Source organism: Eretmochelys imbricata, chromosome 27 (assembly GCF_965152235.1).
Source record: "Eretmochelys imbricata isolate rEreImb1 chromosome 27, rEreImb1.hap1, whole genome shotgun sequence".
In the NCBI taxonomy this organism is placed as follows: Eukaryota; Metazoa; Chordata; order Testudines; family Cheloniidae; genus Eretmochelys; species Eretmochelys imbricata.
In genome coordinates, this window is record NC_135598.1 from 8631235 (window position 1) to 8659187 (window position 27953).

General features: G+C 59.5%; 1 protein-coding gene across 8 annotated transcripts in view; it reads left to right on the forward strand.

Annotated features, from left to right (window-relative positions):
* HDAC5 (histone deacetylase 5) overlaps positions 1 to 27953 on the forward strand; it is a 108337-nt gene that overhangs the window by 41970 nt on the left and 38414 nt on the right. For 6 of the 8 annotated variants that reach the window (XM_077806539.1, XM_077806538.1, XM_077806542.1 and 3 more), the window contains 5 exons: positions 21438 to 21694; positions 24013 to 24157; positions 24953 to 25067; positions 26391 to 26521; positions 27509 to 27640. In XM_077806539.1, coding sequence (XP_077662665.1) covers positions 21438 to 21694; positions 24013 to 24157; positions 24953 to 25067; positions 26391 to 26521; positions 27509 to 27640 — 780 coding nt within the window. The remainder of the gene's footprint in view (positions 1 to 21437; positions 21695 to 24012; positions 24158 to 24952; positions 25068 to 26390; positions 26522 to 27508; positions 27641 to 27953) is intronic. The other 2 variants (XM_077806540.1, XM_077806541.1) reach the window with 1 other exon arrangement.

The following is a 27953-nucleotide window of genomic DNA, read 5'->3' on the forward strand; positions in this document are numbered from 1 at the left end:
TATGGAGGGGTGGACGGGCCAAACCGGAACGGCCCAGCGACCCCGTGCGTCAGGTCACAGTGCCGCTTGGCTTGGGGGCTCTGATCACCTGTGGTTTCACAGCCGCTCAGGGGTAACGCAATGGCACGGGTTTTCAGCCCAGAACGGAGGTGGTCCCAGCTGGAGTCTGCCTCGGGCTTTATTGAATAGAATATTAGTAGCCACCAGTCAGGCGCTTTCCCGCGACGACAAAATTGGGGCAAACAGTTTAACTGCCCCCCCGATTCACAGCGGCGTTTGCCCTTTAACTCGTGCTGCCCTATAGACAGCAGCTGGTCAATGCGGTCTGACCCTGTGCATCCCCAGGGCTCAGAGAGGCAGCCCTGCTCCCCATTTCACAGAAGGAGGGAAAGTGATTTGCCCAGAGAGACACAGCAAGGCAGTGGCAGGGCTGGGGATTACATCTAGGTCTGTGCTCCCCGTCCCGTGCCCTGCCCCACCACTGCCTCCAGAAGTGGGCCTCTGTCTAGCTCTGTAACTGTTCAGCCTGCGGTTCCCCAAAGCGCAGCAACCTGCGGGCCCTGGGTTGTGCTCTGCTCGGTGCGTGTCGCCCGGGGGAGGTGCTGAACGAGGCGCGATCGGGCTCTAAGCGCTGCTGAGCCGTGAAGTTACAAAGCGCATCCCAGATGGGCGCCCTCCAGCCATGGAAATGGACGCGGCGCGTCTGATCATGCCTGGGTGGGGGGTCGGCACGGAAACCCCATCCGTCTTGCTGCTTGTGTCCAAGGGAAGCTCGTGCGTCAGCCCCTCGGTGCGAATGTTTAAAAGGAGCGCAAGTCGCCGTTCGCCAGCCGTGAGTCACCCTGTCTGCAAAACCAGAGGGCCGGGAATGCAGGGCCGCTCCGGCCAGCTCACCGGCTTGGCATCTCCGAGGGCACTCGCACAGCATCGCCGGGCCATGCTAATAAAGGATTTTTTTTTTAGAGGGGGAGGAATGTGGAATGTAAACACACGTTTCAAATAGAAACCTTGTAACCTTCTGGGATAAACAGGCGGTCACGGGGCAGGGGGAAAGGCCGGAGACTCCACATGGGACGTTTCAAGTGATATTCCACCTCTCTCCCCTTTCATTGTGGGGGTGAGAGGAAAGATGGCAAAGGAGTTAACCCTGGGGTTCATGTACACTGCATGCTAAGCCCAGACTCAGGTCTGGTCCAAGCCCCCCTTCCACCCACAAGCACCTCAGTCTGACTTGGATTGGCGTGCACTCAGGACCCGGGTCCTAGGACCCTGCGAAGGGGGCTTGTCAGAGCCTGAGTCCTGCTGGCACTCGGGTCCAAAGCCCCGTCCTTTTGCAGGGGGCACGCAGCTCAAGTCGCAGTCCCGAGTCAGAAGGTCCGTGTGGTGCAGTGCGGACGTGGCTGAGAGACCCAGCAACTGCCAACCCAGGTTTACAATGCAGTGTGGATGCTCCGGCACGGGGTTGGAAATGCCAAGGCCACAAACCTGGGTCCTACAGAGCCGGGCCCAGTGTGCGGTATAGACGTACCCTCTGTGTCTTAAATCGGGGCACCCAAGAACTGAGGCCCGCAAAACTAGAGGCACGTTTGAGATGGCGTTTCTACAGCATTTTGCTCCAAACTGCTTCAGAAATGATCAACGCTAAAATGCAGCCAGCTCTGGGGTGGAGGGCAGCAGGCCCCTTGGCACGCTACACACAAGAGTCAGAAGGGGATTGGATCTCATGGCTCCCACCGGATCTTAGTCCACACTGTGTGTTGGCTTCTCCTGGCCGAGTCTGGGGCTAGTTTGGGAGGAGCAGACAGCAGGCAGGGCAGAGACGGGGGTTTGGGATAGCACAGCATCTTGTCGGTCAGGGTTAGTGTCTCGGTAGAGGGATGGGAGTGGTGCACAATAAGAGGTACTGCAGGTCAGGAACCAGGGGCTGGAGGCAGTGAGGTCGTGGGGAGTGGCAGGAAAAAGCAGGAGACCTAGGTTCCATTCCTGGCCACTGACTCACTCTGTGGCCTTGGGCAAGTCATTCAGCGTCTCCGTGCCTCAGTTTCCCCATATCTTGTTTATGTTACAGAAGTGACTAAAGGCCTGATTGTGCTCTGTGCTGTACAAACACACAGTGAAAGATGGCCCCGGCCCCAGAGAGTTCCTAGGATAAATAGACAAGACAGCTGTGGGATGGGAGAGGAGGCCACTTGCCAGAAGTTGCTCATCAGCTCAGTGGAAGAGCTGGGAATGGACCCTGGGTCTCCTGACGTATGCCACCCACTAGGTTGGAGACTCTCTCCCCTGCCTGATAGCAGCTAGAGGTGCTGACCTACCCTTGTAAAGTGATTTGAGCCAAACCATAACGGGCGGTGCTGAAAGATCCCCATCCCAGCTATTGAAATTCCCATTTCACAGCAGTGACTTTTGTCACTGTGAAAACCCGTCTGGCTTTTACGCTGCTGAATGTTTCTGGGGCTGTTGCCTTGGGAAAAGCCCTGCGCTGGTTTTACAACCTGCTAGGCTGTGGGATTGCAGTGTGCACACCGTCTGGGCTGCTGTTACCCTCGCTGCTCATCAGGGCTGAGGCAGGCCAGTCCGAGCCTCTCCGCAGAGCTGTCTCGGTGTCGTCGTCCCCTTCCCCCCCCCACCCCCCGGACGCAGTACACAAGGTTCAACCCTGCCCTGCAAGGGAGAAAAGAGGGGCATGTCAGGAGGAGGGTAACCAGACAAGGGGTCTGCAGACCTGCGTTCCATTCCCACCTCTGCCACTGCCTTGCTGGGTGATCTTCAGCAAGTCACTTTAACCTCTCTCTGACTCACTTTCCCTTCTCACTCTGTTTTCAAGTGGGAGCTCTCTCAGGCAGGACTGTCTCTCACCAGCTGTCTACGCAGCGCCCAGCACGGAGGGCCCTGATTTTGACTGTGGCCGCGGTGCTACTGGAATAAAAGTAATCTGCCTCCTAGATATGTCCAGCTGGGGCTGTGATAACTGGGGAATCTGCCCACTGGGCTGTGTGGCTCATGGTGAGTGGAGTGATGTTGTATCTCCTTTATTTCAGGCTGGACACTGTCACTTGCTGATTCTCACTCACCAGCCCTGTGCTGCCAGTCGGGTTGAAATGTCTCCTCTCCCTCCCCAAACAGCTGTCAGAGTGAGGGACCGGCCACCCCGGGGTGCTGGATTGCAAAGCCAGCCCAGGCTGGGTACTTGTGACTCCGCCCTGAATGTTATTGGGCTCAGGTTGTGCTCGGCGGGGTGTGTGTGTCTATGACAGCAGGGGAAGGGGAAAAAATCGCCGGGGAGGCGGAAGTGGATCCGAAAACAGGAGAGAGAGAAATGCAGAGAGGAGACTGACGGAAGGAGCAGAGACGGGAGAGAGAGAAACCCCCTGTGTACTGACCTGTTAACGATTTATATTTCGGTGCCACCCAAGGGTCCCGATCGTACCCAAGCGCGGCGTGAGAGGCAGTCCTTGCCTAGTCAGGCTGTCGCTAGGGCAGCCCACTTATCCTGGTCGTGTGTGTGTGTGATTTGAACTGAAGCAACCCCTAGGGCCTCCCCCCCCAAAGCGTGCCAGGTACTGCAGAGATGTGGTGAGACAGCACTGGCCCCCAGGAGCTTACCGTCTAGAGAGACTGGGCGGACAGCAGAGAGGGATTCTGGGACACGGAGGCTGGTTTTTCAAGGGCTCAACCCCCCACAATTGAGCCCAGATTTTCCGAAATCCTCAGCCCCCAGCGGCAGCCACGGTGACCCCTCTGGCACTGCTCTCCGGAGAAAGAGGCCCCAGCCCTTTCGAAAATATACCCTAGTGTGCCGTGCGTAGGGCCCCCCAGGGAGTGTGTCTGGGCCACCAGGTCTCCTGTGACCCAAGCCCCCTTCCTCGCCTGAGTTTCCACCCTCTTGTGTCTTACAGACATCAGATCCCACCAGACTCCCCCCTTTTGCTGGCGGGAAGAGCACTCCTGGGCAGTTGGGGTGCGATTGGCAAAGACCGATCCCCTGAGCGTGATCCCCGTCACTGGTGTGAGTCCAGAGGCCTGGGTGGCGCTCCCTCCTGGTTTACGCTGGTGAAAGTGGGCCCTCTGTCACCAGAGCTCCATGGGCAGCTGGTGGCAGCTGCGATAGTGGACTCGCTCTGGTGGCTCCAGACCCGCTCGCTTGATTTCTCAATCCGGCTATTCCCGGTGGCGATGTGATCCTGTAGGGCGCTTTCGAAAGCGTGCCAGCGGCTAAGAATACCGGGCCGGTATTTTTAGAGCTGAGTTTTAAGCTGCTTTTCGCTGCCAGCTTGGCAGCAAGCGCTGCTCTCATCCCGCTCCACTGCGGAGCCTGGCAGCTGTGTTTGTTGCGGGAAGGAAGCTGCGCTCCTGCCGTGCCATGGCCTTGCCAGGCAGCCGGCTGGGAAGGAGAGGTAGAGCAGGTTCACCAGCCTTAGCTGTACGGTTTATTTCTTTGGTCCTGTGTAAAGGCCTGGGAGGCACACAGCAGTTAATCATCCCTCTCTGCATGGTGGAGATAAGATCTGACCCCACCAAGGATGCCACGCCGGGCTGCTAACCTCCCTGTCTTCGCCCAGGGTGTTCTGTACCGCAGTAACCTCCAGCGGCCCTAGCCGAGATCACGGCCCCATGTGCCTGGTGCTGTACGTACGCCTGGCAAAAGACAGCCCCTGTCCCGAGGAATTGACTATCGAAACAGTGGGAGAAGGGACCAGCCGTTGTACTGAGAGGTGACATGCAGGGAGTCTGTGGCAGAGATAGGACGCACCGTCTTCCAAGTTTGAGGCCAGGGCTTTTAACCACAAGGCCAGCCATGCTTTATGCCCTGCCTCCCTGCCGTCCAGCCTTAGCTACATGGCTGTTCACGGGAGAGAAGTGTTCACACAGGGTGGCCCCTGTTAGCCAACCAGTTTATAAACCAATTCAACTCATAAACCAATTCGACTCAGCAAGATCTTGTGATTCTTGTGTAAACAAGGCTCCAGGCCCCAGGGGGAAGGCGTGATAGTTTCCCGGCCTCCTGGATGGGCCGGGGAAGGTATCACCCCAGCCTGAGCCCACGTGGCCGCTGCAGGGGACGTGAAGGGTGGGGGATCCAGTCCTAGCCAGGGAGGGAACTGGACAGGTCCAGTGCTGGCCGGCGGCTGCCCTCAAGGCCCGTCAAGGTCTGGAGAAAACTTTCTCTGATCTGGAAATAGCTAACGCAGGGGCATCGTGCAGCAAGTGTAAAATCCCCTATAACGCCGGGCGACGCCTCCCAGTGGAAGCTGCTCCTGGCGGCCGCAGGTTTTGAACCCTGCTGGTGGTTCTGCAATCAGCTGCATCCACTCGGCTCTGAGCAGAGCCTGGGAACCGCTGCTGCCTAGCTCAGAGCCCTGGCGGCTGGGGTTCTGGTTCGGCCCCCGGGGAAGCTGCCAGGGCGTTTGGTTTGGGCCCTTCTCTCAGCAGGGGAGAAGTTTCAATGGCAGAGCAGCGGGGCCGGGGAGAGCCCAGACAGGCGGAGGCTAAAGTCGCCCCGTGCCCTGCAGGGAAGCTGTGCTCCTGGCCCTGGGGGCTCTAGTGAGACACAGCGTTGGGTTCCTAGTCCTCACTGCCACCAGCTGTCCAAGCCATGAGGGAGGAGAGGGCCCCGGGCTGGACCTCAAGGGCTTGCCACTGGCCTTGGGCAAGCTGATGGATCCACTCCCCTCCATCACAGGGATTTTGGGAGGCTGGAGTCCAGCAGTGAGTGCGAGGTGCTTGGAGGCCTGCATGGCTGGGGCGCTGGGTGACCTCTGAGGGGCTGCTGGGAGCTCAGGTGCTGGGTGGTTGCTTCCAACCAGAGGCTCCTCCTGTCCCCCGCGGTGTCCCTCCCCAGCCTGCTCTCGCTCCCTGCGATTGGGGTGCAGCATTGATTCCTGTACGGTGTCACCTCTGTTTTACAGGTGGGGAAACTGAGGCACAGGGCCATCCAAGCCAGAATTTTCTTAAGTGTTCAGCACTTGGGGCTAGATTCCCACCCCGACTCACCCGCAAGGAGGTCAGTTTCCCATTTAAGCACCTAAATAAGCAGCCTTATTCATAGAGGGACTGGGGATTCAGGATGTGGGAGAATGTGGCCTAGTGGCTAGAGTTAGGTGGCAGGACTGCTTGAGTCTCTTCCCAGCTCTGCCACTGATATGCTGTGTGACCTTGGGCAAGTCCCTTTCTGTGCATAATATTTTAATGCTTTTGTCCAGGGGGCTTTCAGATCCTTGGGGGGAAATGCTCTGTGTGTCTTTATCTGCTCCCCCCCACGCCCCGGCCCGCCTGTCTGGAGCAGGCTCCGATGGGTTTGCAATGTTCGTAGCTCTTTTGGAGGAGAGGGACATTTCAGGAGGACAGAGCATCCTGGTTCGCCCCCCTGCACAGAGTGATTCTGGCCCTGAGTCTTCCCTGCAGGGGCTCGCCCTGCTGTCACTGCTCCGTGGGGAGGAGGCTCCCGCCAGCAGCCTCTCCCCTGGCCTTGCAGACCCTCTCTGGGCAGTCCTCAGAGCTGTTTCCTTGGGCGCTTGCAGCTGGGTATTGTCCCTGCTGCTGAAGAAGAATTGCACCATCTCCTTGGAGTGGAAAATTAATTGCTTGCAAGTGTCAGGTGCGAGGTCCCCTTGGTCCCAATTAAAGCAGTGGGAGCCTGTTTGTCGGGGGCTTCCTACCTACGTAAATCCCTCTCCCCAGAGAGCCTGCCACCCCTGAGCAGTGTCCCTCGCTTCCAGGCATGGCCGAGACTTCCCTGCACCTCAGACTGCCCAGGGGTGGGGCAGACCAGGGAGGGAAAAACGCAGGAGGGATTTGCGCCTTCCTTCAAGGAAATCTGAGCTTTGTATACTCGTCCTTTCGCAGTCCCTGTCTCCCCAGGAGGGGGTGCAGTGCGGGTATGGTTGCACTGATGGGGGGAGCACCCAGCCTGTCCCAGCAGGGGGTGCGGTGGGGGGATGGTAGCGCTGACGGGGCCGGGGGGGAGCACCCAGCCTGTCCCAGCAAGGGGTGCGGTGGGGGAATGGTAGCGCTGGTGGGGTGGGGCGGGGGGGGAAGCACCCAGCCTGTCCCAGCAGGGGGTGCAGTGGGGGGATGGTAGCGCTGGTGGGGTGGGGCGGGGGGGGGAAGCACCTAGCCTGTCCCAGCAGTGGGATAGTGCAGAAGTGTTTATGCCCAGCAAACCAATGCAGGTTTCAGGAGGTGGCTGTTCAGTGGGGATCTCTTTAAAAACCGGGATCCTGCACCTGATGCCTCGTGCAGGCTGAATTTCTTCCCTGGGTTTTTAGGGGGCCAGACCTGGAGTGCTCTGGATTTCAAAAGCAGGGTGCAAGGGCCAGCTAGTGGGTTGGAACCCGGGGCCGGAGAGCCAGCACTCCCGGGTTTTCTTTCAGGGGCTCAGCTCCTGCTTCGTGCTTAGAGCAGGGGCCAGGGAAGCAGGACTCCTGGGTTCTCGTCCCAGCTATGCCAAAGGCCCGCTACGTGACACAGAGCAAGTCGGTTCCCCACTCGGCGGCTCAATCCCGCCGGATGGTAGGGTGGGGTAACCCCGATGCGCCGCTCGGGTTTACCGTTTGCAAAGTGCTCTCGAGACCTTTGGACAAAATTCCAAATCTATTATTATCCTGGCTGGGGGTTTTCTCGGCGGGGGGATTGAATCAACACAGACGCCAAGACTGAGCTCGGAGACGAATTCCTTTCCCTTAAAGAAACTGAGGAAATCTCTCCAAGGGCTTTGGAGTCACAGGACTGGCACCAACCGCGCTGGGTTCCCGAGGCGGCTTGGGGACCCCTCGGGATCTGCCCTCCGCGCCCCGTACTTCTGTCACCTCGAGATGTTCCACCACCCAGCAACCTTTCCTTTGACCCCGATGATCTCACCACTGTTGCTTTCAGAGGTTGCCAACCTGGCTCTGACGCAGCCTCCAAAAGCGACTGGCCCAGCTCGGGGGAGGTAGATTCCACTCTCAGATGGACCCGTGGCTACCGCAATCCCTGGCCACAGCGGTGGTTTGATTGCATGGTTTGTTTACAAAGCTGTTTTCTTCCCCTTCAAACCTTCACGGGCTCTTTTAAAGAGACACCGTTCTAAACTAAGAGTGAAGCTGAACTCACAGGGCCTGGATTTTCTGTAGAGCCTGATTCTCACTCCCATAAATCAGGAGTCTCTCCACTGGCACAAAACGGCCAGGTGCAGAGAAGAGTCGGGCTCAAAGGGTAAAAATACACCGAGCGTTTCTGGTGACGACCGTCGTAAACCAGGGTCATGGCAGCAAAACCAGAGGCTGGCAAGCACCACCTGCTAGGGAGTTTTGAGGTGGGTTGTAAAACTCCTGAAAATAGACTCAGTGCAGGATGAAACTGCCGGCCGGCCGTTTTGCTACCACTCCCCATCAGTCTGGCTTTGAACATTCCTTTGCAGCAGTAGCATGGCCTAGTGGGTAGAGCACTGCGGTAGTGGTCAGGTAATCTGTTTTTGCCCAGCTGTAATTTAGCCCAGGGACTGGGGTGACTGTTTATTTTGGGTACTTAGCTGGCCCCCAATTACTGTGATATCCAAGCACCTCACGCTCTTCGGTGTATTTATTTTCACTCGCCCCTGTGAAGCAGGGCAGCGCTGTTATCTGTATTGTACAGATGGGAAACTGAGGCACGAAGAGGCTAGGTGACATGCCCAGGATCACAGAGTCTGTGACTGAGCAGAGGTTTGCAGCCACCTCTCCCAAGTCATAGGTCAGCACCCTAACCACTGGGACGGTGACGGGTGAAGTTAGGGGCCTGGAGATGGTGGTGTGGTCCCAGCCCTAGACGAGGGCTTAGGAGATCTGGGATTTATTCCCAGCTTTGCTTCTTGACTCCCTGTGTGTGACCGTGGGCAAACCACTGAATTTCTCTGCCCCTCAGTGTCCCACTGTAAAGCTGGGACAGTTCCCCCTCCTGCCTGGTGTTGTCTTCGGCCCTTTGAGTAGGGCCTGTCTCTGCAGCACCCAGCACCCTTGGGTGCTGCTGTCATATATAACGGTAAGGAAAGGATGGAAGGCCCTGGATCTTCCAGTGCTCTGGCCCCGCGGTGTCCCCGCTCCCCTCCCAGTGAAAGAGGGAGACGGTTGAGGGCAGCGCACGCTTTTCTGTCACACCCTTGGAAAATGACTGGGTGTGTGTGCAAGGCGTGGACCTGGGTGGATCATCTTTCCAGACCACAAACGCTGGCTCTTGTATTTTTACATGCGTCTAATTGGGGCTGTCAGGGGAGAGAGGCCACTCCTGCTCCTCCTTGGCTCCCTGGGGCTTTGCCGTGGAATTTCCCTTCCCCTTTTGGGGAGGCGGTGGGAGAGGGTCGGCCCTGCCTTTCGCTGACCAGGGCGCCGGAGGCGTACGGGGTGGGAGAGGGGCCCACGGAGGCAGTTGTGGTACCAGCCCCTCTGCAGGGCTCTGCGTGGTTGTACCAGGTAGCCAGCCTGCTCGTGCCCAGGGTTGTGCCACAAGTACCCAGTGTAGGGAGGACCCAGAGGATCCCAGACACGTACCCTAGAGCGCTGGTTATGCCATGTAAGAGCAGCGGGGCGAGTATGCAAACGAATTTCTCGGACCCGTGCAGCCGGCAACCTGGCTGCTTTGCAGAGAGCCTCTGTGGCCACTGGGGATTGCGCAGCAGCAGCGGGGCGAGAACTCAGACAGCACAGGCACTGGAGCTGAAGATTCTCTGTGAGCCATATAGGGCCTATGACACACAGGTAAACAGTTCTATGTCACCAAGTAGGGGGCAGCAGTGCTTAGGTGTAAATGTGATGCCCAGTCACCAAGTTCAGCGCCTGAGATGAAAGTTCCCAAGGTTCTGACCTGGGGTTTTTTTGTTCAGCCCACTTTCTGACGACTATTATCTGTGTTTTTGCTGGGGATGAAGGTGCAGTGCAGACAATGTGACGTGTGGGTGGGGCTTGTTCTGATTAGCACCCGATAACCATGTGCATCGGGGCAAACGCTTTCCAAGGAGCCTTGCTCGGGTGGGAACCGGATCTCAGCAAATATATGCACTCGCCTCCAGCAGAGAACTCCTACTGCCCAGTGCTTAATTTGTACCAGGGCTGAGCCCCGGCACCTCTGGGCCTGGCCGTTCACAGCCCCCGGCACCTCTGGGCCTGGCCGTTCACAGCCCCCGGCACCTCTGGGCCTGGCCGTTCACAGCCCCCGGCACCTCTGGGCTTGCAGCATCAGTTATGAAAGTAAAAAAATTGCTTTGAGCCCTGACACCTTTCATTACACATTAAGCCCTGCTGCTACCCCAGCAGGGACTGGACCGTCCAGGGCTGGGAGATGGGGAGTAACTGACTAGGGATGAGGACAGGCTCTCCAAAAGAGCGGGTGCTGTGATTGTTATAGAGAGGTGGAGCTAGTCACCTTGCTCCCCCCAGAGCTCACTGGAGCCTGGCCCGCTCTGGGGGGCCTCCTCTATATAGCCCACTTCCAGAGGGGCTCCGAGTGGAGGTGATGGGAGCGTGGCGCAGGTCGGCAAGGTGCCCCGTACTTTTCTCATGGCGGCGCTGGGATTGGAAGCGACTTCCTGGGAGCTGAAGTGCAGCCGGGCCTCGGCTGTGATGTGATTTGGTTCGAGCCCCTTGCTGGTCGGTCCCTTCGCTCAGAATCCTTTTGCTGCCCCGTGCGGCTCGCCGAGGTGAAGGGGGCAGCGTGGTCTGCCCTGCCGTGTAGCAAGCGTGTCGGATATCTACCCTGGGTGGCTAGTGGCTCCCTGGCCATAGATCGGGATATCTGTGTCGGATATCTACCCACTGGGCTGGCCATCCTCTCTGCCTCACCGTCCTAGGCTATAGTCCGTAGCTGCGCCCGACGGAGCCGTGGGCTGGGCAGCTCTCCACCGCCTGCCCCACCGCACATGCCCTGCTGCTGGCCGGCCCGACCTCCCATCATGGGATGCCAGCTGTGAACTCTTGCAGCTTCCCCCAGGCGGGTGTTGGGCTCTCTCGGGAGCCAGCCAGGCTGTGCACCCTCTGGCCAGAGAAAGCCACTTCTAAGCAGGGCTAAGTGCACATTTGGCAGGGGCTGGCCCAGGCTGCCCCCTTCCATCTGCTGCAAGGTCAGGATTATTTTTAGACTCCTTGCCCTGGTGCTGTTGAGGCAAGGGAGAGTTCTCCCCTGTCTTGGTGTGGGATCTCAGCCACTAAGATGTAAGGGTATCTGCCTCCCCCCCGCCCCCATTCCCAGAGCGTCCTCCGTGGTTTAACCTCCCCGCACGCTAAATCCTGGGCTCCAGAGTCGCTGGCTAGTGCCCTAACCACTGAGCCATCCTGCCCCTTCCCCTTCATCCCTCTTCCTTGCAAGCCAACACCCAGGTGCACAATCTCCAGTCCTCCTCTGGGCCATTCTCCTCTCAGCCCTCATGACCCGGCCTTGCTGGAAATGCCAGCCGCTCGGGGACCCCCTCATGCAGCTGTTTACAGCTGGGTAGAGCAGGCACGTAGGGCAGCAGAGACCCAGAATGGATGCATGCATCCAGGAGCGGGAGCTGAGGGGACGGTGGGCGCAGAGGGGATGGGGAGCCTGTGATGGGTCTGAGCTGCAGTAAAGGGGGAGCTGTCCTGCTTGGGGAGGAGGGGGTGCCAAGCCCCATCGGTGTTTCATGCTGGTGCCCCTTGTTCTGGGCTGCCCTTCTCAGGAGCCACAAGCCTGCAGGGCCACCAAAGCACCATCTGGATTCTGGGCTTCTCTGGAGCCTGGCAAAATAGCAAGTGCTCTGTGTGAGCGGCTACCTGCTCACCTTTACACCCTGGTGATGTGGGATGGTGTATGTCCGTCCCCCGGCCCCCAGCACCAGGAGAATGTGCCCTGGGCTCATGGCAGCCCCCGGATCCAGCCCGCCTGCCCCCCTCTTCCCAGTCAGCCCTGAATGCAGAGGGTGAAGCAAATGGAGGGTAGCTGGGAACACTCACATACACACACGCACATCCCATGCCTGCGTCGCACAGCAAACGGGGGGTAGGTGGGAACGCACACGTGTAGTACACACACACACGTGCAGCAAAGCGAGGGTAGTCAGGAACGCACACGTGCAGTACACACGCACACACGTTGTGCAGCAAAGCGAGGGCGGCTGGAAACCCGCACCCCGCCGCATGCTGTGCGGCTGCTGGACGACCGAGCGATCGCCGCAGCCCCACGGTGGCTCCACGCCCCGGAGAGGGCCAGCCAAGAGGCTCGGCTGCCTCCCGTCCCTCCCTCTGCCAGGGGCGTGCTGGCACCAGGGAAGGAGCCTGGGCTGGAGCTGCGGATGCGCCCAGCGTGCCAATCAGCTAGTGCGGCTGCCGGCGGGCGCAGGGGGGAGGCTCTGTCTCGGCTTGGTGTGGTAGCCGAGCCGCGTCCGTCCTTCCAGCCGTCAGCGTCAGGGCGTCTTGAGGAATGATCCAAGATGGGGGAAAAGGGGCATTGATATTCCAGGCCATCCTCCCCTCCCCGCCCCCCATCCACCGCCCCCGACTTCCTGTTTGGCTTAGAACAAGTTGTTCATTCAAGTATGCCGGCCCCGCCGCTCGCATACAAATGGGCTTGCGTCGGCAAGGCAGTTACTCACGACCGCCGTGGCAACTCAGCTCCATTCATCCGCAGCGCGGGCCAGGCCCGGCTCCCGGGGAGGGGAAGGGGGGACTGCACAGCGCTTGCCGGCCGGGGCCCTTCTCTCCCAATTTCCAGGGGCCTGCCCTGTTGCAAGGGGGCCGCTTGCAGTGGACGGGCTTAGCACAGTGAGGGCTAGTGCTGTGGGGGTGGACTGGGAGCCAGGACGCCTGGGTTCTGCACTGTGCTCTCTGCGCCCCCTTGGGCGGGAGATCAAGGCTGCAGTGGCCGGTAGTTTTTTAGGGATCTGCTGTGAGACTCTTTAGATCTGTTTTCCAGGGGCTCTGAGTGTCAAAGTCACTGGGAGCTGCGGGCCCTCTGGCCAGAGGCACGCCCACGCTGGCTGTCTAGACGTGGAAGCGTCTGGAGACACCGGCCTCCTGGCTCTCTGCGCCTTGGCTTTCCCATCTGGGAAAGGGGGCTCCCGTCCCCACGGGGCTATGCTAGGCAGTTTTACCGATGCCTCTTGAGGGCTTGGGGAGCAGAATATCCCCTTGTTTCGGCAGCTGGGTCAGATTTTTCGTGACCATCATTCATCACCACCCCTGCTTTCTGGGGCAGACCCCACAACCAGGACTGGAGAGCTCGAGTCAGTTCTCGGCTCCATCGCCGACTCCTTGTACGGCCCTGGGCAGATCCTTTAATCTCCCTGGGCCTTGGTTCCCTGTCAATCATCTGGGAGTAACGAACAGCCAGCCTGTTGCTGGGCTTGCCTTGGCCGATCTTGAGCTCACCAGGGCACGGACTGTCTCCTAGCACAGTGGGCTCTGATCTCAGCTGGGGCTTTTAAGCATGGCCGCAGTAGTCGGAGTAATAACGTACAGTCAGATGCATGCTGCTAGTGAAATACAGCCCTGTCACGAAAGGCCCCAGAGCATTGTACGGAGATTTACTGCCACTCATTGTCTCCTCTCCTCTCAGAATGGATCCACATTGGAAGGGGACACTGAGGCCCAGAGAGGAGCAGTAACGTGCCTCGGAGCATGTGGCGGGTCATTGGCAGGGTCGGGAAGAGAACCGGGGACTCCCAGAGGGCTGCTCTAGCTGCCAGGCTGTGCTCCTAGAAGTGGAAATAAACCTAGGGGTCGTGATTCCCATTCCCCACCCTTCTAACTGACGAAGGGCGCTCCCTCCCATACCTTTGACGGTACGAATAAGGGAGTTATGGATGCTTAAGGCAGCATTGCCTAGTGCCTAGAGTACTGGACTGGGACTGGAGAGACCTGGGTTCTAGTCCCGTGACCTGCTAGATGACCTCAGGCAACTCATTCTGCCTCTCTGGGCCTCAGTTTCTCCATCTGTAATATGCGGACAAAGATACCGACCTCCACTTTAATGTGCTTTGAGGTCCACTGCTGAAGAAAGCTGGGCGGGGGGAGGTTATGCTGGGCGGCTTCCAGGTAGGATTCTCTGCTAACGTCCAGCCCAATTGGCTCAGGAAATGAGGACCAAAACGTGAGGGAATTCTGATTTCTCTCATCTTTTCCAAGACCCCCCCCCGTAGCTCAGCGCTGTCCCCACAGCCAGAGCACACGGAGGAGATTTCTGCCACAGCAAAGCTGGAATTGTCCGCGCTCCTGGCAGGAGGAGGTGGGGTTGGTGTTGCGTGAACGGCCGGCACAATGGAGAGCAGGCTCGGCCCCTGGCTCAGAGAAGGGCTGGATCATCACAGCGTCACGGTTGGGTGCCGGAGGACTGCTCTGGTGGCGTCACCGGGCAGCATGGCTGAGCAGCCCTCTTGCCCTTCGACTCCCTGGCATCCGGTGTGGGAGTCCGTGCCAGGGAACATCGCTTCTCTCGGAAGCTCTGCAGGCTGGGGCCTGCCTTTAGCCAGCGTGGGGCCAGCCCTGCCAGTGGCCCTGAGGGGAGACGGAAATTCAGTCCCGGTTTCTCTGCCCTGCACGGGGCCTACATCATCTGCACTGACGTTTAGCGCACAGGTCATGCGGTTCACCTTAAAAGGGCTTCCCACAGGTGGCCTGGGGAAAGCGAGATGCCAGGACTTGACTAAGCAAGTCGAGGTAGAGCTGGGGATAGAACCCAGGAGTCCTGACTTCCCTTGCTCTCCTGACAAGACCACGCTGCCCTCCCAAGTCAGGAATAGAACCCAGGAGTCCTGGCTCCCAGCCTCGGAAAGTGCTTTGGGATCCTCCTGCGAAGCACCTTATCGAGGAGGGAAGTCTGACTATTCATTACACCGAATGTCTTGTGGCAAGGAGGGAGATGCACCGGCCAGGTCAGGAAAGCTGGAAGGAGGTCCCACTGAGCTGGCTGCTCCGAGCCGGCGACCACAAGCCCGCCGAAGGAGGGCACAGGCTCGCCGATGGACGGATTCCCTGTGCTGGAGGCCGGGCTGGAGCCTCTTTGTTCTCCCGTACAGCTGGTTAGGGAGCTGACGGTGCATTTGGTGTTCACGGCTGGGAACGGCCAAACCCATGGTCCTAGCTTCCTATTCCGGCGCGGGGCACTCGCTGGGCAGATGGGTGAGGTTCCACGTTCGCCTTCTCTTCCAAAGCCAGCTTGGTGCCTCCCGGCCATCCCGCAGAACAGCGGCTTCGTGCCACTTGGCGCAGGCGTGGGCAGAGTCCGGACCTGCCGCTGGCCGTCTGCCCCAAGCCCTGCCAAGCCGCAGCGGCATCCCCTGGGCAGCCGCACCCGTTGTCAGCAAGGGGTAATTTTGCTACGGCCTGGGTGTGACCGTGTGCCGGGGCCTCCTTCATTAGGAGCGAGCGCAGTAAATGAAAGGGGAAGACAGCCCTGGGAGAGCTTAGGTCACAAGGCAGAGAAGACAGCTTTACTCCGGGTTTCTGCCCTAGACCTGCCCTGCTGGGCCCAGTCACCCATTGCCCTGCACCGCGGGCAGGCGTTCACAGCCGGGTACAAGGTTACCGCTCGGATCGGAGAACAGGGTTCTTCTCCCGTTGGGCGCGGATCAGAATGGGCGCTGGAGAATCAGTGCCATGGTGGAGCCGCGTGCAGCCCACCACTGGAAACCTCCTAAACCATCAGGGCTGCTTCTAAATAAACGACCTGATCTTTGCAAAGGGCCGAGGACCCTGCAAACCCCATAGAGGTGGCAGGGAATTGACGGAGGTGGGGGGAGGATGCGGCCTCTCTGCTGAACAGACCAGGTCCCCAAGGGCTGGAATGTGAAATTACGCGCTTAACATTCGGATCCTCTGGTCAAAAGTCTTGGCTGTCGCTTCCAGATGTGGCACCGATTCTGGCTGCACCTGGGGTCTGGTTTCCAGGCAAGACCAAGCAGCCACGGTTTCCGGCTGAAGGCTTCAGAAGCTGATGGGGGCCTAGGCACATATAAGGTGTCTCAGTTTGGACCCCTCCAAAATCATGGGCTGCTTTATAAAATATAGGCCAGAGGGTATCGAGGCCTAAAAGGCGTTTAGGTTCTTAACTTCCAGGGAATTCAGTGGGTCTTTTCAACGTTCGTGAGGACGGACTAGGGCAGGGGTTCTCAACCCAGGGGCGGGGGGTTGTGACCCCCTTCCCCTCCACGTATTGCTCAGTAAGCCCAGCTGGCTCCTTCCTCCGTGGGAGGGGAGAACGTGGGCCAGGTTCCCAGAATGGAAAAAGGGCTTTCAGAATGCAAAGGGGCAATTCGCTCTGGAGCCAGGCATACTACAGGCCCTGGGGCTGGGATCAGCTTTCTTCTGACCCTGGGATCCTGGAGGCCTTTCAAACCCCAGTATAGGGCAGTCTTAAGAAGGCCTTGAAAAAGCCTCAGAGCGGTGGGCCTGATCCAGTATCTTTTACTCACGCAAGCCACCCCATTGACTTTAACCAGCATACTTTTCTGCATAAGGGCTGTGGTGTGTGCGATCCGTCCCCAGGACTCCTGGGTTCTATTCCTGGCTTGGGAGGAGGCTGTCATCCAGTCAGTAGAGCAACGTTGTGGGGAGCAGGGGAGAAAATAAGAACACAGGTTCAATATCGTCGGAGTTGCACGGGGCTGAGAATTGGAGCGCATGGAGATGGGGATAGATCGGAGCTGCGTTTCACTAGTAGGGTACTTGTGTCCATAGCATTGGCGATCACAGATGAGAACAAAGTGTCAAACGCTCTGGGTCAAATAGGATTGCCCTGCTTTTATAGATGGGAAAACTGAGGCATGACACAATGAGGAAAGTGACTTGCCCAAGGTCATGCGGCAAGGCAGTGACCTGACTGGGAATAGAATATAACTCTTCTGATATCCAGTGCGGTGTTTTAACGAAAAGGTCATGCCTTCCCCCAATATGTTGCACGCTATATATAGTCCGTCACGTATGTATAATAATATTTCATGCTGTCCCTCACTAACATAGGTCTGGGAGGGATTCCCTGGGTCTAGGAGCCCAGGCCCCTGTTACCTCACGGCAGCCCTGTCATATCCTCCTGTTCATACACATCGAGGTTCATCTTAATCCAGTTCGGTTGTTTGCTCCACTCCTGTTGGGAAGCTCTCCCTCCTCGGATGGTTATTCATTCATATTTGATAGTGCCGCCTAAGGGTCTGTCTGCCCTGTATGCTAACCCCAGCTCTGACTCAGGTCTGAGCCCAACCCCTCCTCCCGTCCATGCACAAATCAGTCTGATTCGGGTCAGCAAGCACTCAGGATCCGGCTCCTAGGACCCTGCTAGAGGGGTAAGTCAGAGCCCAAGTCCTGCAGACTCAGGTCTAAGCCCTGTCAGTTTCCTGTGTGGACACAGCTTAAGCCACGGACCCGAGTCAGAAGGTCTGCACAGGGCCGTGTGGACACGTTAGCACGGCTGAGAGATCCAGATTTACAACGCAGTGCGGATGCTCAAGGTGTGGGCTTTGAAATACCAAGTCCACGAGCCTGGGTCCCACAGACGTTGGTTTCCAGTGCAGTGTAGATGTTCTCCGAAGGGCTCAGCTGTGATCAAGGCCCCGTTTTACTTACACACATTGAGCTCACAATCTCAATAGACAAAGAGCAGGAGGGGAAACTGAGGCACGGAGTGGTAAAGGGACTTGCTCATGGTCTCCCAACAGGTCAGTGGCAGAGCTGGGAACAGCCTGGTGGCACCCATTCCTGTGTCGTAACTACAAGATGAGTTGTCTTCTCTCTGTTTTGCGCCGTGTCTGGACGCACCTGGATGTTGTTGCTAATGATCTGTCCTGCTGGGCTCCTTGGCGTCCCAGGCACGGACCCAGAACCCCCTGGTGCTAGGTGCTATACAAACAAGGAGAGTTAGGCACCTAAGTACCTTTGAGGATTGGGGCCTCAGTTCCCTGTGTGTAACATGGGCGATAATATTCCTATCTCTGAGCATCAACGCAGTAAAGATTGTAAGGGGCTTAGACGCTATGGTAGTGGGGGCCATGCAGGTGCCATAGGGAGCAGTTGAATTGCTACATGACATATTTGGGGCCTGATTCTCCCTCGCATGGCAGATTGTGCCATGAAACTGATCCCGACAGCGTGTTTGCAGCCCCTGGACACAAGCATAAATGATGGTGCAAGGTGGTAGATAATCAGGCCCCTGCCATCAAGACAGTCCCACTGCTTCACACCCAAATGATATGTATAAACAGACCCTAACGCAATTCTCCACCCCCTCCCCCCCACCCGCCAGGTTTATACAGATTTAATCTCTCTCATTTGCTGGGAGTGTTAGATCAAAAGCCCCGAGGCAGGGCCCACCTCCGCAGAGGCGCTGGGACAAGAGGATAAACACTCTTGATTTGATGTCAAATTATTGAACTGAGCAGGGTCGTCTGTGTTTGTCGCTCGCCCTACGCACGGGCTTGTACCACGTCACCGCCGCGTCAGCAGCGTTGCCATGGCGAAGGAACACAAAGGTTCGGGTGTTGTGTGTGTCTGGGAGTTGGCGGGGGTGTTGTGTAATTCAGCAGACTGGAGCTGTTAATCACCGTGGGGAAGTGCAAGGGTTGCGTGTGGGGAGCTGGCTGAGCCTTGACCAGGCTTTCGCTACCAAACCGAGCTGTCTAGATGCGTCCCCTGATGGGCATTCTTGTCTCGGTGGTTGATTCTCCTGGGGTTGGCTGGCACCGCTCTCGGGCATTTCTAAAGTGCCCAATTTCCAGTGCCCAGGCACCGGTCTGGTTTCCTCTCGCATCTTTCCTCTGCCTGCCCCTGATTATTAGCTGTATTGGAGTAGCACCTGGGAGCTTCAGTTATGCTAGGCACCGTCCAGACACAGAATACAATGACAGTCCCTGCTCCAAAGGGCCACACTCCGAGGATAAGACCCAGGCCAACCGGTGGATTCAGACTGGGGAGATGACTGAAATGACCAGACCATACTGGCTGGGCCGAGGGGCAGTGGCCTCAGCTCCCAATCTGCCTAGCAGTTGCCATGTTTTTTGTAGCCCCCTGCCACAGCCGGGCAGAGCTGGAAGAGGGGATTTGAAACCCCTCGCTTCCTCTCCACCTGCGGGCTGTTACATTAGTACCATTCGTAGCAGGAAATATTGACGTGACGATAGCGCCCAAGTCAGGCTCGGGGCACTGTTGTGCCGGAGGGTCGCATGCCCGCGACTGTGTTCCCAGGCGGGGGGGGGGGGGGGGGGATTATTCCGGCTGGAAAGCGAAAATGTGACTCGCTCGTTCCGCCGTCTCTGCTTCGTTATTTCTCCGGCCGTCGCAGCGAGGGGATGCCTGGTTTGCGTGGGGAACACTGGCACCAGGCAGAACGTCGCCCCTGGACATGCAGTTCACTTGCCAGGGCTGTCTGCCTTCCTCCAGGAGGGGGCTGCTGCTGTGGTTGGACAGGGATGCCAGAGAACTGGGGGTTCTCTCCCCAGCTCTGCCACTGACCTTGAGCAACGTGCCTCAGTTTCCCCACACCTGTGGAATTGGGTTAATAATACTGATCTACCTTCGGCTGTGAGCTCTTTGGGGTAGGTGCCTTCTTTTTATTCTGTGTTTGTACAGCTCTTAGCCCCATGGGTGCCTGGTCCATGCCTGGGGTGGCTAGGCACTACCGTAATTTACCTAGTAGCAATAAAAATGTACAGCACCTAGCACATAGGCTTTGTGGTTCGTGACTGGGGCGCCGTAGGTGCTATCACTATGCTCAGAAATAATACAGTACCTCATAGTGGGGGGCAGTGGAGGGGGTGTGAGACTTAACTCATTAATGTTCAGAAAATGCTTTGAGATCCTCACGGGGAAGGGACGGCGGGCAGCGATCTTCTCTCTCCTCTTTCCTTTTGTAGCCTCTTCCCCCTTCTGCCTTTCGCAGCCGCACTCACGTGCCAGCTCTCTTCGGGGCTGTCCTCCACCTCTCGCTTCCACCTCCCCACCCTGCTCACAACAGCTGCTGTGGGGCATTGTCTATATTTAGCCCTGTGTGTGTTGGTGCCCCCCCCCCCCATGTCATTACAAGAAACCTGCAGAAAGGGGATAATTTCCTGGAGAAACGCCTCGCTCCAGGAGAGGGGGCCTGTGCCGGATCTGTGCCTTTGCGGGTTAATGACCGCGCACATGGTTTTACGACAGACGGGGAGACAGTCAGAGGAGTGAGTGACTGAGTCACGCACAGCTCTCGACTCATTCACAGCTTGCCAAAGCCCTGGTGCCCGGCGCAGCCCTGCCAGCGGAGCCGACGGCGCGCAAGGGGCTGCACGGTGGGTTACGGTGCCGTGGGCGATGACGGGAGTGTCCCGCTGAGCAGCGAGGCTGGAGGAGCTGGACTCCGGATCTGCTGAACCCCAAGGGTTGCAAGGGGATGGGGGCTGGCATCCCATTCCTGCTGAGCCTCAAGGCTGCAGGTGGGGATGGGGAATATCCTTCCTCTCCTACCCTGGGCTCTGGCTAGGCCCCCCGCGCTGGGACCTGCATCCCAGACTTGGATCTCTGCCTTGGCAGTGGGGGACGGTGGCTTTTGCCTCCAGGAATCAGCTCTGCGCAGCCGATCTGGGAGCCTGTAGAAGTGACTCTGTGAGGATCCGGCCTGGAGCGCTGGCTACTTCCCGCTAGCAAGTGTCTCCCCAGTGGGCATCGGATCCCACAGCGCACGTTGGCCAGTGCAGGGGGGAGTGAAGGGCTGGCCAAGAGGGGAAATGGTGCCCCCTCCAATGCCCTGCATTGTGTCCAGGGAGTGAGAGGTCACTGCGTTCTGGTGGGTATGCAGCCACTGCTGCCAGCAGCGAATGCCCCCTTGCTGGATCTCTGCCAGGAGCGAGGGGTCCGCAGGGGCTGACGGACACAACGCTGGACACAGCCAGCCTGATGGACTGTTTGTTTAACCCTGATCCAACCCAGCCCCCAGGTTAGCCAGCGTGTGACACTCCTAGATGAGCTGAATGGACGGAGGCTCTGGGACTCCATTAACAGGGGGCCGTGTCCGGCCATGGGCAGACAGAGGGAGGGTGGGAATGGGAAATGCAGGAGTTTCCATGACCTGGATTGATTTGACTCGGCCCCATTCTCTAAAGCACCCTGGGACGCTGGGCCCACCGGGGCACCCCAGCTGTTCTTGGGGCGCCGGGCCCACTATGGCACCCCGGCTGCTCCTGGGACGCCGGGCCCACTATGGTCCCCCGGCTGCTCCTGGGGCGCCGGGCCCCCCGGCTGCTCCTGGGGCGCCGGGCCCACTATGGTCCCCCGGCTGCTCCTGGGGCGCCGGGCCCCCCGGCTGCTCCTGGGGCGCCGGGCCCACTATGGCCCCCCGGCTGCTCCTGGGGCGCCGGGCCCAGCGGGCAAGCAGGCGAGCAGAAAGGGGAACTCTCCATTGCTTTTCGCTGAGAGGGGGCGTCCTCTCGCCCTCCCCGCCGGCTGGTCCCCGGCGGGGGCGGGGGCGGGAGGGGGGCCGGTTCCCAAGGCCTGTCTCTGTCTGCTCCCCAGCGGTCGACGTGAAGCCGGCGCTGCCCGTGGCCATGCCGAACTCCTGCGGCGCCGGGGGCCCGGCGGCCCTGCGGCCGGAGGCCCGGGGCGGTGCGCCCAGCGTGGACCCCGCCCTGCGGGAGCAGCAGCTGCAGCAGGAGCTGCTGGCCCTGAAGCAGCAGCAGCAGTTGCAGAAGCAGCTGCTCTTCGCCGAGTTCCAGAAGCAACACGAGCACCTGACGCGGCAGCACGAGGTCCAGCTGCAGAAGCACCTCAAGGTGAGGCGCCCGGCGGGGGCTGCCCCCACCCCGCCCCCCGGAGGGCCTCTCCGAGCCCTGCCCGGCTCCGCCAGCCCGCGGGGCTCTCCCTGTCGGCACCGCCCCGCAGGCCCAGACCCTGTCCGCACTCAGCAGCTGAGCAGGCTTGAGCCTGGCTGGCGCCCGGAGGGGAGACCGGCCCGGCAGGAGGCTGCAGGAGTGGGTAGAAATGGCTGCCATGGCGCCCAGCCCCCTCGCCTGGGGGGGTCCACCGCTCTAAAGCGGCACAAAGCCTTCTGGGAGGAGTTAGTGACTCGAGAGGGGAAGGGCTGGCCTAGTGGGGGAGGGGGCCCAGCTCTTGCCAACCTATCCTGAGTTGGTGTCTCACGGTATCGGGCGCTCTTCTGAAAGCCCCAGCTCCCGGAGTCAGGTGAGGCCTGGGAATTGCGGCTTTCGTTTAAAAATACGAACGGTTCGAGCCCCACCCCCTGGGTTGAGGAGAGAAACGCGACCCTGAAAGGCTTCAAAAGCAGAAAAGGAATTAAAAAAGACAACCCCCCCCATATTATTATTTTTTTTAAATCTCATCCTTCGGGGTGGAGGGGAGTGGCTTCTGGGTGAGGTTTGAAAGCCTGGGGTTGGCCAGGTTGTTGTTACCATGGCACAAGGGGGCTCTGGTTTCAGCTGAGCCTCAGAGCCAAAGCTCTCTGATCATTGAAATCCCGTGGCCCTTTTCATGAGGACCCTGGCGTCTTGCCGCATTCTGATTGGGAGGGGAAAGGGGGTTGACGACACTTCACCAGCCCAAGATTCCTCTCTTGCTTTAGCTGCGGGCAGCGTTCCTCCTCATTTCCCATCCGAACCTGCTGTGGAACTGCTAGCACAGGGTGGCTGCCCCGTTCCACCCCAGAAGTGGCTGCATTGCAGTGGTGGGCAGAGGTTGCAATCCTGTGGGAGACCTTTGGAGGCTTCCAGAGGCGCTAAATAAATCAGCCACTAATTATTATTGTTACTCATATCACCGTGGCACCTAGGAGGCCTAGTCATGGCTCAAGTTCCCACCGTGCTGGGCGCTGTACAAACAGAGTGCAAAAACGACAGTAATACACAATTGTCCTTCCTTTCCCCTGCGCAAAGGAGGGAGCTCTCCCCTAGGGAGCACTGCAAGCTTCTATAGCTCCTTTCATCTTGAAGGATCCCGGATCGCTCCCTTGACATGCAGCCACCTCTGGGGTGGTACCCCACCAGCACATAGCATGGCAATGCCAGGGGAAGGGGCAAGAGAATTTGAGACAAGGGCAACCCCCTGCTGCTCCCCAGCAGAGCCCACAGGAGCTTGCTTTACCGAGGTCTCGTCCAGACAGCCCGCACGCTGCATGGGGTGGAATGTACCGCAGCGGGCTGAGCGGCCAGGGCCGGCCCATGGACTGTAGGTGCAGGGGGCCTGATTCTCTGCTCGTTCACCCCTGAAGCCAACACAGCTGCACTGGTGGGTAGGAGAGGCGTGTCCGGGTTTCAGACCGGAGGCTGAGAACCCAAAGCCCCCCCACCCACCGGCCTGTTATAGCCAAGGAAGGCAAGGAATGCAGGTGGGACAGACTGTGCAAATTTTCCCAGCATCCCTTGCTGGCTCCCTGCATTGCCTAGGGCTCGATGTTCCAGCCGTCCCTATTCCATCTCATTGCACCCTTGACCCCCCCGCCCCGTGCTGGCGGTGCAGGCCTGGCTCTCGTAGGATGGGGGGGCTTCCATGCACGCTGCCCTGGTGGGGGGCGCTTTGCCAGCTCCTAGCAGGGCTGCTCTGAGCAGCTCCCTCTCCTCAAGGAGCCCGTGGGAGAGCCGGCCGAGTCCTGGGTTTAATCCTTGCTCGTGGCTGGATGCCTCCTTGCCCACCTCCAGTGCCCCTCCACCCCCCACCCCCAGCCTCTGAGCTGAAAGAAGCCCCATTGCACCAGCCACAGCCCGGCCTTCTGGGAACCCCCCCGGTCTCCCCTCCCTGCCAGCCCCGCGCCGTGGGCTGTGACCGGGCCCCGCAGGCAGGGCGGGGGTGCTTTTCTGACGGCAAGAGGGTGGGGCCCCTCCACACTAACCTGGGTCCCCCGAACGAGGGTCTCCTCTGCCACCTGGGTTCACCCTCCCTCCCCCTCTCACCTGTCCCCCCTCCCATTCACACCTCATGTCCCCTCTCTGGCTCTCACTTGGTCTGCCCCCACCTAGTCTCCCCCCAGCTACCTCCCCGCCCCCCGCTCTTACCTGGTCTCATCCCTCCGCTGCTGGCTTCTGTCCCCTCTGCCCGCCCGATCCCTGGCCCGCTAACCCGGTCCCCCTCTGCCTGGCAGCAGCAGCAGGAGATGCTGGCAGCGAAGCGGCAGCAGGAGCTGGAGCAGCAGCGAAAGCGAGAGCAGCTGCGGCAGGAGGAGCTGGAGAAGCAGCGGCTGGAGCAGCAGCTCCTCATCCTCCGGAACAAGGAGAAGAGCAAAGAGAGTGAGAGCGGGGCGGGGGTAGGCGCTCGGCCCCTGCCCTGCGGAGCTTGGGCCTAGCTGGGGCAAAGCTGGCCCGGGGGCCGTGGGGATCGAAAGCCTCCCGGCCTGTATTTTTGATCTGGCTGGGCTCCAGTTTTAACTTTGACATGTGATGCCTATGCCAGGAAGGCCCAGACTTGCCCCGCTGAGGGTGCCCTGTGGGCAGCTGGCTGGGAGCTCCAAGGGGAGTGGCCTGTTATTCCGACAGGGAGCAGATGGCAGCTTGCCCTCCTCTTTGGTAGGCAGGGGCGGCCCGGGGAGAGCGCAGATCCCAGCCATGCTCCGTCTGGATCCCGGCGGAGCTTTGCTTGCTGGGAGTGTGGCTCGAGAGACAGCATTGCATGCTGGGGGAAGTTGTCTCCCTCGGCCCTGGGGACACAGTATAGAGCTTTGCAGGGGGGCACGTGGCCCCCGGCAGGGGCCCAGTTTGCACGTGACCTGGAACCAGAAGTGCGGGAGGGGCCCCGGGTGAGGCCCACGCCCCTGAGACTCATGTCGGGTCTGGGCTGAGCGTTCGGTCCTGACCCGGGTCTAAATAAAAGACCCAAGCCCCTTGTCTGCCAGCCTTGGTGGGGATCTGTTGGTGGCATCGGTGCCTCCCTGCTCAGCACCCAAGTCCAGAGGTCGCCCAGCCCAGGAAGCATTAGCCCGCGCTCAACGCCCGTGGGGCTTGGGGAATCCTTCTCCCCAGCCCTGCTCTGGCCAGCGCTTGGTCAGCCTGTGCCTTTCCCGTGGACCACGTCCTGTCTGTCTGCAGGTGCAATTGCCAGCACAGAAGTGAAGCTAAAGCTCCAGGAGTTCCTACTCAGCAAGTCAAAAGAGGTGACGGCAGGCAGCTTCAACCATTCCCTCCCACAGCACTCCAAATGCTGGTAGGTTGGCCGGCGGGCGTGGCAGAGCCAGAGAGGAGGAGCGGAGCGCTGGATGAACTGGCTGGGGCCTCTCTTAGAAGACTGAGATCCCGGACTCCTGGGTTCCGTGCTCTGCCTTGGGAGGGAGTGTGGTGCAGTGGTTAGAGCTGGGGGGGGTGGCGTCAGGACTCCTGGGTTCTCTCCTGTGCTGTGGTCTGGTGGGCCACGCAAGCCCGGGTTCGCAGTCCCTCTGTCTGCTAAGCCACGCGGCCCCCCCCCTTGTTTCCGGCAGGGTATCTTTGTCGGAGCCCTGGGGTGGGTAGTGGGGTGTGTACCGCGTAACATCCCAATGGGAAGTCTCTGGGTGGCGTATGGATGCGCCAGCCTTCCCCATCACTCAGGGACGTGTGCGGTTAACCCGAATCCAGTCAAACCAAAATGGCCCTGTTCTGGGTCCCAAGGAGGGACCCCGGCCCGGCGCCGAGGCTGGGAGGTGGCTGTGACGTCTCTCTTCGCCTCTGGCTTTAAAAATGGGCTGGCACACGTGGTGGCTAATTGCATCCCAGCGACCTACTCCACTTCCTGAGCCCAGGGATGCTTAGGGGATAAATCCACTTAACCGGCTAAAAACAGATCCCTGACGGGCCGTCCCCCTCCCCCGCACTTCCTCCCGCCTTACCAGTAACGTTTTGTGTTTTCACCAGGGTCCACGCACCCTGGCCGGGGATTGCTCAGGGACCTCGGGGATCCCACCGAAATTGTTAACCCGCCCCCCATACACACATTTCTCCTGATCCTCTCCAGAGCTCTGCCAGGAGCTGTGCGTGCAGCCCTGGCCGGGGGGGATCCCGTCACAGCCCGATGGTCCCTCTGCCCTGGTTAGAACGTGGTTGGGTCTTGGAGCGGAGCCAGGACCTGTCCCACGTCGCAGCCTTGGCTGGAGCGAGTGCTTTCTGTCTAGACGCTGGTGCCCCGCTGCTCGGCCCGAGGATGTAGAACCCAGCGGAGGCAGGCCTCAGTCCCATCCAGACAGCTGCTTTTTATCCGCCCCGGGGAGGGGATCGGGTTGTCACTTAGGTCCCCCGCTCGAGTTGATGGGGCCTGAGTTACACTGTGTGTCACCTGGAGGGCATCCCCAGCTAGGCGGGGAGAGAGGGGTCGTGGGTAGGCTCAGATAGACCCGTCTCCCTGCATGGGTAGGACTGACGGGGGGCTGGATCAGAGTGGTCTGCACTCAGGCTAGGGCACGGGGCAGCCTGTCTCTCTACGGCCAGTTGGGTGCACAGGTACCAGCTAACGGGGTGGGCCTCTTTAACAGCTTTGCTTCTTGGCCTGTCTCCGCAGGGGAGCCCATCATACCTCGTTGGACCAGAGTTCCCCTCCCCAGACAGGCAGCCCGGGAACACCACCCTCCTACAAACTACCCCTACTCGGCACATACGACAGCAGAGATGACTTTCCGCTCCGGAAAACCGGTCAGTGCCGCTGGAGGGGAAGGGAAACTTACAATCCGCCTCGGTGGGGCTGGCTGGCTGGATCAGGGGAACAGGAGCGGCTTTGCCTCCGGGCCACTGGTTCGAATCCAACCCAGGGCAGTAGCTGGCAGCAAAGGGTTGCCACCTGCTGGCTGTTTGGGAGCCTGAGTGAGATGAGCTGGGCAGGTCTCAGTCTAGTTCCCGCTGGGCAGGTGTCACAAAAATGTGTCTGGAGGGAGGTGGGGAGGATCTGTGGTTGTGGCTAGCACAGGTTCACCCTAGCATGGGGAGGGCTGTAATTATTAATATAGGACCTAATATTCACAAGAGCCCAGTTCTCATTTGGACACCAGAATCAGAGGCCAAATTTTCATCAGAGTCCAGCACCTTGTGAGCTGAGCATGTCTGGAAATCTGGCCCTGATACGGGGAGCGGAGCCCTGGCAAACCTGGCCCTGAGCTCTTTGCAAAGCCCCTAGGGTAGAACGTTAAGTGCTTTACGGACCAGACCCCCCCGCCCCAGAGACCAAACAGCCATCAGAGGGCAGCAATTGGTGCTCACTACCGCCCCAGGCTGGATTTGACCCGCCCGCCCGGAGGCAAAGCTGCTTGAGTGCCCCGATCCAGTCCAAACAGCTGGTGTCTAGAAGGGGATGGCCTGCTGTTGTGGGTGGAACGGGCCCCTGAGGATTGAGGAGTGCAATGGACGCCCTGGGGTCCCCCTGGGGAAAGGGTCAGCGCGACAGACAGAGGGGGAGGAAGGTTGTTCCGGGCTCTGGCAGGAATGTAGGATCCGGGGGAGAGTGAGCTGATGTCATTCACTCAGCCACAGCCCCTCTAGCTGAGAGCCGGCAGGACGCTGCTGCAGCCATGGGCGCCGGGCACTGGTCAGGAGCTGCCAGCGAGGGGCTGGGAGGCAGTGGGAGACGGGCCTGGGGCAGCGAGTCAGGGTGGGACCGTTCATGGTGCTTTTCCTTTCCCCGTCCAGCCTCGGAACCCAACTTAAAAGTGCGCTCGCGGTTAAAACAGAAGGTGGCCGAGCGCAGGAGCAGCCCCCTGCTGCGGAGGAAAGACGGGACCGTCATCAGCACGTTCAAAAAGAGAGCCATCGAGATCACGGGTGAGCGACGCCTGCACGCCCAGGGGCCCGGCTGGCGGGCTGCCTGCGGGACAGACTCGCGGGGGCTGCCCGTCGGCGCCCGGGAGCCTCTTGATCGTTCAACACGGTGCTTTGATTCTGATTAAACGGAAGTTGTGTCTGGTGTGGTCTAGAGAGGGGAGGGGGGACAGCGTTGTGCAGTGGATAAAGCACCTGGCTGGGAGCCCAGACTCCTGGGTTCTAACCCCAGCTGTGCCACTGATTTACCCTAGTGGTGAGTCACTTCCCCTGTCCATACCTCAGTTTCCCCATGTGGGGTGGGGGGAGGGATGCT